General features: G+C 36.3%; 1 protein-coding gene across 3 annotated transcripts in view; it reads right to left on the bottom strand.

Moving 5' to 3' along the window:
• ABCC4 (ATP binding cassette subfamily C member 4 (PEL blood group)) overlaps window positions 1-13986 on the bottom strand; it is a 154894-nt gene that overhangs the window by 57386 nt on the left and 83522 nt on the right. For all 3 annotated transcript variants that reach the window (XM_026119446.2, XM_026119447.2, XM_064504656.1), the window contains exon 20: window positions 12086-12165. In XM_026119446.2, coding sequence (XP_025975231.1) covers window positions 12086-12165 — 80 coding nt within the window. The remainder of the gene's footprint in view (window positions 1-12085; window positions 12166-13986) is intronic.

The raw sequence follows: 13986 nt of genomic DNA, 5'->3' as shown, positions 1-13986 counted from the left end.
AGCAGCTCTCAAAAATAAATAAATAAATAAATAATAACAATAATAATAAAAAAATCACAGTACTTATGTTGTCTAAGACTTCCAGATATTGAAGCTTTATAAACAGATCCGTAATCAAGCCCTGGCCTTTGTGATTGTCAGACACTCAAGATGTTCATCCTTCCACAATTTTGCATGGAATTGCTACATCATACATAAGTTATTTTCTTTTTAAGAATAAATTACCTCCATTCATGTGAGCAGTTAGTTGTCAGGGCCCTTTGGCCATGGCAATAAGTTAGTTCCAGCTAATACAGATCTTTGTGAAAACACAAGCTTTTACTACAGCCAAAGCTGCAGCCTCTATTTATGCATATCTACATACAGTGTCTGTTCACATCCACTACACAGACGCCATTGCTGCCAGTTATGACCCAATATTAAAAAGAACAGAGTCAATACTTATTCTCATAAAAGACTGCAGACAACAGCTTTCTATTTACAAGCAGTAAAAACTCTGGGGCAGCACTTCTAACTTGATTTTCTCAAATTCTTTGCTACTACTTGCACCTTGTGCCCAGTAAACACTTCTGCACAAAAACCATTCTCAGTCATCTGGTGGCAAGGAACAACTTTACAGTGACGATATATATATATTAAAAAGGAGATTTTCTCTTCTTGAAGCTACCTTTACTCTGATCTCCCTGTAAAAATGATTTAATTGCTCTCTTCTGTTGTTATTTCCTTTATGCAAAATTTCTAGGTTTTGTTACCCAACTCTTCTGGGTTTTTCTCCCCTTTTTTAAAAAAGCCTGCATTTAGTCGCTGGCTATGCTCCTACATTGTTATTTTCCCAAAGGAAAAAACGTACATATATGAAAACTATTCACTTAAACTACTATTCCATTTGTACCATGACAAATATATTACATCTTCCTGCGAAGCACCCTGGAAGCCAAGCACATTTTACACAGTAGTTGAGGAACCAACATTTTTCAGGGAGAGAGGGAAAAAACATGCAGACATACATTTCCTCGACAGCTCATGCCAGAACCTGTCTGGGACAACATAGAAAAATGCCTGGCACCAGCCTGCTCTCCCAGAGTTTCTCCTCGTCTCAGATGGTGGAAAGTATCTCCTTTCTGCATAATAACTTAGGGGGTTTGTGATCATACGCAAAGAAGGGCTTTAAGACCCCCACTCCAATACCAGCAAGTGTGGTCACTTTGTTGGATGTCCCCTTGCTCCAAGATTCCCTGGGTAATGCACTTACAATCGATACTTTTTAGAGAAAACTAAAGGATAGCTGGACAATTTTTGCTCTCCTACTATCCCTTAGAAGCCATTTCCAAAATTCCTCTTCAGCTGTATTAGTCCCATACTGCTCCACTGAGCATGGACTCCAACGAAATCAAAGGTCTCACTCATTTTTCATTCAATAACAGGTACTTTTTCTTTAGTACTACTGCATTTGCAAGGCTGCTGCCTTAGTACTACAAGTGGCATATTTCTCATTTCGTTCTTTGCTCATATAGTTAGAACTTTCTCTCTTCAGCATGGACTGGCTCACCAATACTTGTCCTCAGCCATATCTTTCTTATGACTCTTCTGAAAGCAGCTTTTCTTTCAGTGATAATTACTGTATTTTACTCCACAGTAGGGGACCTGTATTCTCAGACACAGAGAACAAAAATCAACAAATGTTCCATTGCTTTCAGGCTACTAGCTTGCAGGAGGCAGATGTTACAAGCACATACAGAAGGATGTGAAAAATGGGTACTAAAGTGCTGGGAAGGGATGGACCTTCCAGCATTCCCAGTACAAGGTTGTGGATGCTGGGAGAGTAAAAGGGGAATGGCCCACAGAAAGCGGCCAGGCTCACATGCTCTCCTTAAACAGCATCTCCTATTGCCACCGCTGGAGAAAGAGTACTGGGCTAGATCGACCACTGCTGTTACCCAGTATGGCGTTAATTCAGCATTCTTATGTTCCAGTACATTCAACTATTTGCTAAAATACTCTCCACTGTTCCTGCAAGGAATTCCTCTGAGCTAATGATGATGTTATCATACCCTTTTTGTCCATGCTATGCACATTCTTCCAATTCTTCCAAATGCCAGGCAAAATTTGGCTTACCACAGATGCTACTGCTCCGTATGTTGTAGTTTTACAAACTCTGGCTTTCAGCTACATGAACTTATCTACCTCAGGTATCTGACTCATGGCCATAATGTAAGAGCAACCCCCTTTCCCCTCCAAAAACACCTCAGCTTTAACTGTGTGAGCTTTTCTGCTCAACCAAGTCTAATTGTTTGGCCAAAAGTCAATTTTGGGTCTTCCAGCAACCTTAAAAGCTTTGTGCTACATTTGAGTCATTAAGCTGTTCTGTTAAAAAGGGTATCAGTTCCCCAGTAATACAGCTCTTCAGCCTTAAATAATTACAAGCTTTTAAACTTTTTTACTGTTTGTTCTTGCTATTTAAAAATATGCTGTTCATATGTTTATTTTTAGGTGGAATGAAGTACTACTCAAATTTCTACAAGTTCAACAGTGGCCCCTCTGCCTTAGTTAAGTCAAAACTATGAAAAATATTAAGCACTACAGAATTAGCTATCATCAGAAATAAAAATACCTTCTGTTCTTTTCTGGTAGCCCTCTTTCCTAGAAGACATGCCAAAAAAAAAAAAAAAAAAAAAAAAGTCTATTAGTCTGCCTTTGATTTTTTTTCCCAGGTTCTCCAGAGCATTGCAACCCTGACGGTGCTATAAAATACTATTCTGCTACTTAAAATAAATTCCTGACTTGCATAACTCTTCAGAACTACACGCTCTTCAGTAATCACGCAGCTCCAAGGAGCTTAGCAGTGGTCTGACGCATTCAGCAACTGTTTTCTAACTAATCCACGTGGGCCTCTGAACACCACTGCCATGTCTTTCATCCAATTCAGCCATTTCCTGCAGATCCACATCCCAAAAGTATCTGGACAAGCAAAAAGAAACCTTCTCAGCAGACAATAAACATTACTTACTGTAGTAAATGCACGTTCATGATTTGTTACAAATACAAGACCATAAAGACCACCTTTTGAAAGTGTATTGATGACAAACCATGAACCCACACACACATACCACAACAAACAACATATACTAAGCCTGACCCCAAAACCCAAATTTCAATCTGGCAAGATAACTAACTCTTTACCCCTCAGTAGCAGGCTATTATGATCAACTGCAGGAGGGACAATTGAATCAGGTATCAAAGCCAGCACGTTCTTATTTTTAGCCTAGCAATTTTTAGAAAGGAAGATCTAAAACAATTCTTTTAGCACGACACGATCAACATTCATAATAAGTGAGCTCTGCTTGTTCAAACTCAGTACAAAAACAAACAAACAAAAGATTTAGGGACGTGACTGCAGAGGAAAATGCAATCACTTAGCATACTGGTTTTCTACAGGATAGAAACAGCCATTGTCTAGACCATGAAAGAGAATTTCCTAACACACAAATTTTTACAATCTCAAGAGTGTAATCCAAACTAATTAACATGTTTAAATGACACAAAATTATCACATAACATAAGACAGACAGGTATAAGCTTCCTTAAGACATCTGACATTCAGTTCCCAGATGAGCTCTCATTTTTTTACTTTAGCAGACTGCCCACACTGCAGCACATATCTTTTAAACAACAAATTCATCTGGAGTTTTTAATTCAGCTGCGGAGTTCACCAGTCAACCACAGTATCAATTCCAGATCTTGTGAAAAGCAAGAAGAAAGTTCTCATGTTCTGCATGAGATGCACATATAACCCTAGCAGCACATTTTTATGAGATACAGTCTTTTTTGCTAGAGATAATTTCCTGTTCCACATGTTTATTTGGGGCATTATGCATACATAATGATTTAACACACACACCAGTAATATAGCTTAGTAATTTAAATTACCTCAAAGTTTCTTCCTGCCTCCCTCTTGAATCCAAAGTGAAATCTCCAGTCCTTTTGCCAAACAGTGAAATCCTTCTTTGTTTGTAAGCACACATCCTATCTATAGTATATCAATAGTTTAAGGCAATCTAGAAGATTTGTACTTATCACCATTTAGAACAGGATTGCTACACTCTTTGACTGACAGTAGAATTAAAAGATTTTTAGCTACTGTGGAGTGTTAGAAATGTTAATGATCTTCAAAGGTCTTAAAATATCATAATGAGAAAACTGTAAAACATAAGTTCACTTACAGCATTTCTTTGATGTCTTTCACACTAAGAAAAATGAAAAACAAAAACAAAAAAACAAAAAAAAACCTTTCAATAGATACAAAGAACCTCAGATGAACAGAATCTCGGGACTTTTACTAATTCTACCCTGAGGGCAGGAACCTCCAGATCGTACAGAACTGGGACATCAATGGACTTCCATTGTACGATTTTACCGTATAACAATACAACTATACAACAATATTTATATCCATAAATACAACAGTATTGATTTTCAGTAAATGAAAATGTAGTTGAGAATAATCTAATAAAGAAAACAGAGAAACTAATTTGGAGAAGACTTGCTTTAAACCTGATCCAAATTTTATACCTATTGGTTTCAGTCAGGTACACCAAAATACCGTGATGAAAACTAGATTGTCACCTTCCTGGCACTAAGCCACAACCTGATGAAAATTTTAAGGAAAGGAAGAGAAAGACTGCATCTCACAAGACTTACATGCTCTAGATGATTGCTCTTCTGAGGAGTACTATATTCAAAAAATTAGTCTACACCACATTGCATTGTGAAAATGGAAGAAATAGGCTTCTAACAAAAATGAGATCTACATTTGCTGTGTAAATGGAGAAGTATACAAGCTAAAAGAAAAAGAGTCAAGAAAAATATGGAAAGGAGAAAAGGGATGAGAGAAACACAAGAAAGCAAGATGAGATAAAGGTAATAAAATCATATTTCTCAGAATTATTTTATATTATTTCCCATGTTAGATACAGTGTTACTTCTACAAGATTTTTTGATAGGGCCAAAACTAAGTAAATAACAGCCCTAAAACATTTTAAAATTATGTTTTATTTTCATACACAGTTAGTTTTGTTACTGCAATGACACCTGTTGCCTTGACACAAATATATGGAGAATGACATACATACTGATTTTTATAAAGATTATACACACTACTGTAAACAGGAAAAAAAACTGGGGTGAGGGAAAGCATTGCGTTGGATTACATATGACTGATACAGTGAGAACGGACCTTTAGCCTTCTCTAAAAATTTGAAGTCTCTGTATAAATAGGAACCAGCCTATTAGCAAGGACTAGAGACTTCACATGTTTTATCATATATATATATACATACACACAAACAACCTCAGCAAATAAGCAATTCATATGCAAGACAGCCATTCTTAAATTAAAAGGAATATGACGACAGCTACAGAGTAAAGACCAGCAATAGCTTCAGCATATATTTTCTCCACTGCTGGTCACCATCAGGAAGACTAATTGGTTACTGAGATTTAACAATCAAGGCATTCAAAGAGAGAGGAATAAAAGGTCAGTGAAGAACTGCATTATTTAGAGAAGTGTCTGTGCTAAACTCACAGCTCCAGCATTTTAGTCTTAAAGACACAAGTGCATCCCAACCCTCCTTCCCCCGCACACCCCTTACTCCTTTTGGGGGGTGGTGTTTGGCCAAGGTGGGTGGGTTTTTTTTAGAACATATAATCCCTTCATAATTCAAAGAAAAAAGCAAAACTGAAAGCACATATAAATATCAAATGACTAGAGTACAAGAAAGTAAAGGTTTTTTTTAACATAACGATCATTTCAACTTTTTCTGAAATTATAGCTCAAAAGTGGCCTATGAAAAAAATATATGCCTCTATTATTTTCCTTTAAGTGTTAATCAGTCTTTTGTTATGTACTAGCAGATTCCCTGTAGTATATTTGGGAATGCGCAGCTAGAATATTAACTGCATGCAGAGAAAGTTCAGGGACACTTTAATGGTCAGGTGCCATCAGGCAACTTTTTTTCTTTCTCTATCTAAACCTCAGCAGAGCTGCACAATCTTGGACTACAGTTGTCACTCAAAATGATCAGAAAGCATCAGAAAGGAACCCAAAGGATGTCTTCAAGATACAGGCTTTCTCTATACACCAGGCTGAAGAAAACACACTGACATTTAACACAGATCCCTCTATTGGTTATTTTATTGCAATGTATTTACCGATCATATTTTAAGCACACACAATACAAACACAGACACAGAAAGAACTATTCTTTAACTAACACAAACATCTCTTAAAACTATCTCACACACGCATACATACAAAACTTGAACACATCCCCAACCAAAACCCCCACCTCTCACAGAAATCACAGAATAACAAAGTCATTGTTAAACTAAAAGATACTGGAATTCCTTCTACACACTTTCCCTGACATCTTCACACAATAAAATGCAGGGGTCAGTGGTACTGAAACAAGTAACGGCAGTTCCACTCTTTTGCACATATGAAAGCAAGTGACCCCAGCTATTATTCCAGTCTGAGGCACTTTTTGTTCCTAATATCCAGATGCAGCAGCTATTTTTTTTTTTTAAAAAAAAAGAAATGACTGTGGACACCTCCTTCACATTTTCCTTTTCTTCAGCATTTTCACTTCATAAAGCTGCAGTCAATGTGTTTTGTGTGTGGTGAGAAGGGAATGGCACATTCAGTGGTGGTCTCAGCCACAGCCTACATTGGTGGCTCAAGTAGTCTCAGGATTAGGTCTTTGTGTGTGATGAAAGGATATGAAAAGTCAGTTATTTAAACTCAGTCAAGCTGTTGATTTTGGGGAGGAAAAAGGTTTTGCAATTCAGTTTTCCTCAATAAATCACTGCCCTTTTTCAAGTGCAGCTGCAGATAGTTCACATGTTCACAGTGTTCTCCAGAAACAAAACAAAATTTTTTTTCCAGTCCAACACAGGGGAAGAAATCAAAATGAAAGGCCATCACATGAAGTTACTTAAATTCACTAGAAACTAAAGAAGAAATTCAACTCTGTTAAAACGTAATGAGCTCACTGAAGAATTAAGAGGGCCAGAAACTAACGCCAAAAAAACCTTTAAGATTTATCAACATAATTTAGAGATATTTAAAAACCCTGAAGTGTACTTCATCCTCCAATATATTCAGTCAGTTTATAGGTACAATTTTCAACTAAGAGTTCAGAATTTGGGGGTGCTCATCCTGAATCACCTGTAAGCCCAGTTCAGTGATGTTCAGCCTCTGCAGATGTATCTCAAATCAAAGTGAGACGTAGATACTGAAAATAAGCCTTTGATGGGCCCTCAAATATGTAGCATCCAAAATACTGGCCACTTAGGAATATCTCTGTTAATGATCATAAAATACTACCGAATACCTTGGATTCTTAATTCCTTGTATTTCCTGATGAAACTCTGACTTTTATACTATTATAATTGCTGAACTTTTCTCAAATCAGGATAGTGTGTTTAATTAACTAATTACATAGAGCTAGAGATGGATATGCATTTTAACCATAACATGTTAAACTATAAGCCACCCACTGAACAATGAAGTTTACATCAACAATGTTCCCACAGAGCTTAAAGCAGGAGTAGGAACAACAGCTGACTACAACACTGAGTAAATTTAGCTGGTATTTTCAGAGGACCCTAAGAAAACTGCGTAACAAAATCTCAGTCACCTTAAAAGACACCTAACTTCCTTAAGACCCTTTGGACTTTATAGGACAGTCAAGTTCATACCAACTAAAGGAAGCATTTCTATGATTATTTTTATGTGGGCAGCTCTTAGGGGTTGCTATCAGGCCTGCCCTCTGATTAAGCCAACAAATACATAAGTAAAAATATATATATATCTAGATGAAGTAAGTGTTTAAATCTTTTTTTAAAGGTTTAAAAGCACTTTAATGGCCTTTATACAAACAGTCCCTGACCCGAAGAGATTGTAACTTAGCTGGAAAAACCTGCCAAAAATATGCAACTCTGAATAGGAAAAAGAAAGAGAGATGAAAAATAGCTGAGGTTACTGAGACTAACAGTAGTGAGGCAAGTGATTAAAGATATGCAAGCTTACTAAAGAGGAAAAAGAAAAAAAAAAACAAAACACAAACCCACACACACCACCACTGCCAAACAATTTCATTTAACTTTTTGGCTATCTGAATCAACATACAGACATGAATTAACTCCTTGATCTTACAAATATATTTAGTGCCGTACTTAGTATACATGACAAGTGATGCAGTGAACATGGCACTGCTTTTTTACAAAGGGGATCTGGTATGGAACCTTATGCCTAGCCAGAATTCATTCCAGAACATAAACGCCCAGGCTGATTTACCTTCTTTACAGAACTTGGGCCTGTAAAGTTTACTTTTTACTTTAACCAGCTTTGAACAGGGTTGTAAATGTACAATTCAAGATACCTCAGTTAAAATGCATAACTTACCTTTGGTTTCTTTTCAGTTTCTATACTTCATGCCTACCCACAGAGCTCTGTTCAACAGCCTTGTAGTAAAATGTAGCCATAAATGTATTCTCATAAGAGAGAATTATTTTTTTACTTATAAAACTTATGGATGCAGTGATTTCTATGAATAGTTAGTCACTGCACTAACATGACATTTCTCATATACTGTTAAAATTCAAAGATGAAAAAATGATTTCTTTTTTTTTTCCTCCCCTTGTCTCACCAAAGACTATCCCATATTTTGGCACAGTTAAAACATGAAGGATAGACAGAAAGATGTAAACTTTGCAGACACAGTAAGAGCTGCTACTTTGGGAGCTCTTTCTGACCAATAGTTCCGCAAAATCTAGCCATGTTTTAGGAAGAACACACAAAGTCCATGAGGCATTTTTGTACTTGCCCTCATTTTTGCTTTAACAACTAAGTGCAAATTAAGCATCCACTGTCTTGAATACAAATGATTATTTCTTCTTCATTTACCCAATGGAAGATCTAATAAATGCAATCCTTTTAGTTTAAGAAATTAATTTTCATCCAGTAGAGCTGTCTAGACTAATCATGCTCATTATGATTGTAGTACAGTGTATAAATCTTATTAGGGACTCTAAAAGCATATCATGAATTTTTAGCATTACCCTAAAATCTGTACTCTGCACAACTACGAAATTCTTGAAACTAGCAGATTTTAATTATTTATTTATAGGTATTTAAATAGGCTCATGCTGTTGTTTTTGAGTGACCAATCACATTGTGGTTTTTTGTGCAGAAATGATACACTCACTTACTAATATAGTAAAAGGCTGGAATGCTTCACAATGATCCTAACAATAACTCAGAAAAAGGACCACTTCTTCAATGCAAATCCGCTCAAGAAAAGCTTCCACACACAAAGTAAGATGAACCAGTTACTGCATTGTTTATTAAGTTTCACTTGATTCCTCCTGACAACCATTTAAACAATGAATGTTGGGAAATGTCTTTCAAAGAATCAACAACAATAGTTGGGATCAGAGCTTTTATATTTAGTTAATACTGTTTTTAGAAAGGAGAAAATATTTCTTCCTGAAGGGATTATAGGAAGTCTTATAAAAGACACCTGCAAACAAAACAAGCGACAAAAGATCTTTATCATAACTGATAACAGTTATCCTTTGTACGAATCTGTGCTTCTTCAGAAATAAATAATATATCTTTGCTATTGAATTTCAAAAGGCATCAACTAATCAACAAACTTGCTAATCAAGAATAGTAAGTTTTAGAAAACTTGCCAACAGGGAAGTGCTTTTGTCTTATGGATAGCAGCTTGTTATTAAACAATAGTAAGATCCTAAGTTTTCTCTTCTGATACCAAATGGAACAGGCAAGCTTTGAAATAAAGTATCATTTTAATAGTGTACTGGACATACAATGTCTTCTCTATATTTTTGGAAAAACAAACCTTTCGCTTAAAACACAAACTTCAGAATGTGTGACAATTTATGCAACAGCGTATGGAAATGAGCAAAGTAATCAACATGAAGGGAAATGTTTAAAAAGAGTGCTTTTCACAATACAAGCATGAAAGAAGAATACAATCACATTTACAGTAACAGCTTTCATTCTTTCATCCCAGATCAGTTAAGCTTTGGTAAGAACATATTGCTCAGGGTATGTATATACTAGTCGTACAACTTATCTCTCCAGTTCACTGCTACATGGTTCGGTCCTCTGCTCGTGTGCCATGCATACAGGCTAGCTCCTCCCTTGGTTCTCTTTGGAGCAAAACAGTTGGCTCCCTCAGAAGAAACTAGAATGTAGTTCTCAAGATAGTTTGCTTCAGGGTCTGCTCCCAAAAGGAAGCATGGACAAGACCACACCAATTTTGGCTCCCTCTGCTTACAGGGAGTTCTCCAACATTTTCCCAGCAAGTTTTGCATCCTCAGACAACCCCACATGCCTTTAAACCACATGCCAGGGCATGCAAAACACCCGCTCAGTTTCTTGCTATAAACACACCATGCAAGTAGGCTGCAAAACAACCCTCACATTATAATAAATACACAAACCTAAGAAAAAGAGCTAATCATTTTATCTCATGACCACAGGGCCCAGAAGATGCTCTGGCCAAGAGTGCTATCTAGTGTGAACATATATAGCCCAGTCTGCTGTAAAGGGGACAAACCTGTGCAAACAAGAGCCTCTCTGCATTGCTTGCTCTAATGGCCAAGGACACTACACAGAAGAGATGGTTTTGTCTTTGTGGATGCAACTCCTATGCTAAGAGAAGAGAATAAGGATTGCCTGAGCTTCCAGCCAAAAAGAAAGGCACTCAAGAGAGCTGAAATAAGTAAGATAGTCTGTCCAATGAAGGATAGTCAGTGAGACCACAGAAAGTTTGTAATCTGTATAAACAACAGAAAAATGGGTAACATATTGCAGAATGGTGGTTAATTATCAGGGAAGAGCCTAAAAAATGTGAATTCAAAATCTTAATACTCACTATAAGCAACTCACAAAAAACACTTGTTTTTAATTGTCAAATAAAATACATCACCTTCCTCTCTTTGCCAAAATGACATGTGGCATTGTAAAGCTTTCATAAACAAACATACACCTCAACTTTAAGATCTCCGCTAACCTAGGAAAAAAGATGTACTCTTAAATGTTTTTACTAACTTATTGGAATCACTTTTTTCTTTTTCCAAGAGTTCAGCAATAACAGTGTGATTAAACAGTTCTTAAGAAACTGAAAAGGGTTTTGGTTTAATTTTAAAGTAGTCAAAATTAGATCAAGCTATCTCTCAAAAACTAAAGGAAGTTAGCAGTAGTACTTTAAGAAACATTTCTGACCTGAGCATGACAGGCCTGATCCACCAAGTGGATCCATATGAACCACTAAGTCGTTTCTATCTCTATCCTCTGCTACTCTATGTATTCCATGATCCATGTGTTTTGATGCAGTATGATCATGTTTTTTGTAACTTCTGGCTTTCTGTAGTATTTTATACGGAGGAATAATAACAGCTCCAACAGAAAAATCACCATGATGTCATGTATAATCCTTTATCCTTTCTTCATCATTAAAATCTGTGCTTTGTCCACCTTTTTTGTCTGCAGCAACTTATTTCACTTGTTCCTATTAAGGCTATTATATTCACCCTATTACTACTAATCTTTTCTTTGTAAATAGCCACACCTATTTTAATCCAAACTGGTGTGGTAAGTATTTGATTCTTTGTGGAAGTACACACATAATTAGGTTAATCTGTGCTATCTTTTCATGTGAGTTGATTGTTTCTTTACTATGGACATATTTCTTATAACAGCAATAAGCTTGCCAGATTGCTTGGAGGCAAATCAGGAGCAATTTACCAAGCATGTAGCTACTATGAACTGAAATCTTGACATAATAGTAAGTTGTGTATAGCCACTCCTACCTGCCAGTTATTACTCATGTTAGCTTTTTACTGACACATTAAATTTCAACCGCACCTTTCTTTCACAAACAAGGACTTTCATTAAACTCAACTACATCTGTGACGAATAGCTGATTTTCACCTAAGCGTACAGGAATCTAAATTCAGAATGCAGCATAGAATTATTCGACGGTAGCAACTGAATTACCTGCACAAAGTCCAAAAACGTCAATGGAAGCAAGTCATCCAGATGGCCAATATCTTTGGAGAAACGATTTAAGATTCTTCCTACAGAAACAGGGTTGGAGAAGAAAAAGGGGAAAAAAAATCTAAATAAAACTCCTCAAAAGATCACAGTATCTTAAACACATAATGTTTTACCAGTTTAGTAACAGTTACAAGGAAACACCTGGAATCTAAAGATAAAAAGACACCTTCTGAAATCACTACTAAGGGAGATTTTTTTTTTTTTTTTTAAACAACCAGTGGAATATATTTTGCTATAAAAGAATAAAAAAACTTTTTAACAAACACATTTCACCCAGATATAAAACATTTACTTAAAAGCTGATTTTAAACTTTTCCTATCAGTTTAAGCTAGTTGTTCAACACAGTTTAACAGGTGAAACACACAAGCTTTACATGCTCAATGTGTAGAGGTAAAGGTTTACAATTCCGACACCTTAATACAAGTTTCATCAAGCAACATTAGCCAGAATCTGCTCCTATCTGAGCAGATTCCAAGACCCTCACTAATGCATGCATGTCCTAGATAGACCATAGTTGACTATTTCTAAATTTCACCCCTCCATTATATAAGAATTCAAATTGCAGACAAATCAAATTTGAGGCAGATTTGTGTTCATGCAACCTTATATTTATATCTATTCAGAACCTTGACAATGCTGATCTTTATTAAAACCAATAACACAATTTTTAATCTGCTATCACTGAAGCATTTATGCTTCTCTATTTTCTCAAGTTCTAGTTGAGTGAGAAAAATCAGTTATAGCAAGAGTTCTTTAATAATTAAAGTCAGAACTCTGCCACCCATAAGTGGATTACTGTCTTTCTCTATTAATTGATACCTCTACTCTGCAGGAAAGAAACTCTAAGCTAAGGATGAGAATCTGGCCTTTTATAAGGTGTGTATGCCCACACGTGCATTCACATTGCTTTTTTATCTCCATATATCTTGATTCAATTATTACTTCTAACTGGTACAAACACATTCACTGCACTGGCAACAAAAGACTTCTTTTTTTTCCTCCTAAGAGCTCATTAAACTGAAAGAAGTTAGCTTTTAAGTTTCCACAGATTGTGCTGGAGACTAAATTCAGAGATAAGAGCATTAACTACAATAACTTTTGTAGCAACCATCATTTTATTTTTCTGTTCATGATTGTCTTGGAATTATGAGTCTCGTTGCATAATACTGATTTTTTTTAAAGGAAACTTTTGTTCCTGGCCAAGCAATATGCAAGACATATCATCCCCTCTTTGTCATGGGACATGGCTCCAAAAATAGAGATTCTGGTGCTGAACAGCTTGTTCCACAGTACTCTTGCACCAAAAGCAGTTACTTAGGCAGGTAACAGTAGGATCCATCCTACTTTTAGGCGTTGAAGACAAAGAGGAAGGGTGTACAGCAACACAAGATTCAGCAAAAAAACTTTCATCTGTTTCTACTGGAAGCATCAGCTGGGGATGTATCCTTTCATTTATTTCATGTTGGAATAGATAAATCAGAAGGAACTCCAAGGAAATTTTTTAAGGTTTCTTCTTCCTGTGATTCCCTTACATGGAGATTGACCTTGGAAGAGTTTTCTAGCATATACAGTATATGTGCTTAGACTTAAGTTTGACTACTTCGACTTCTAACATCTCTTAAGATTATATTCCAGGATATTTTCGAATGAACCATGAAGGCTTCATTGGCAAAACAAAAAAATCATTCCAAAAGGTTAAATACTTACTTCTGACAGGACTTTCCTTAGTGGCCTGTCTAGCAGGAGCAGATTAGGGAAACAACATAGTATAAAGAATTGGACTCAGGATATGAGCATTGTATTCCCATCTTTGCCACTTGTCTCTAGAGAGACCTCATGT

The sequence above is a fragment of the Dromaius novaehollandiae genome, chromosome 1 (assembly GCF_036370855.1).
Source record: "Dromaius novaehollandiae isolate bDroNov1 chromosome 1, bDroNov1.hap1, whole genome shotgun sequence".
Taxonomy (NCBI): domain Eukaryota; kingdom Metazoa; phylum Chordata; class Aves; order Casuariiformes; family Dromaiidae; genus Dromaius; species Dromaius novaehollandiae.
Note: the sequence above shows the minus strand (reverse complement) of the source record. Positions and strands in the feature narration are given on the sequence as shown.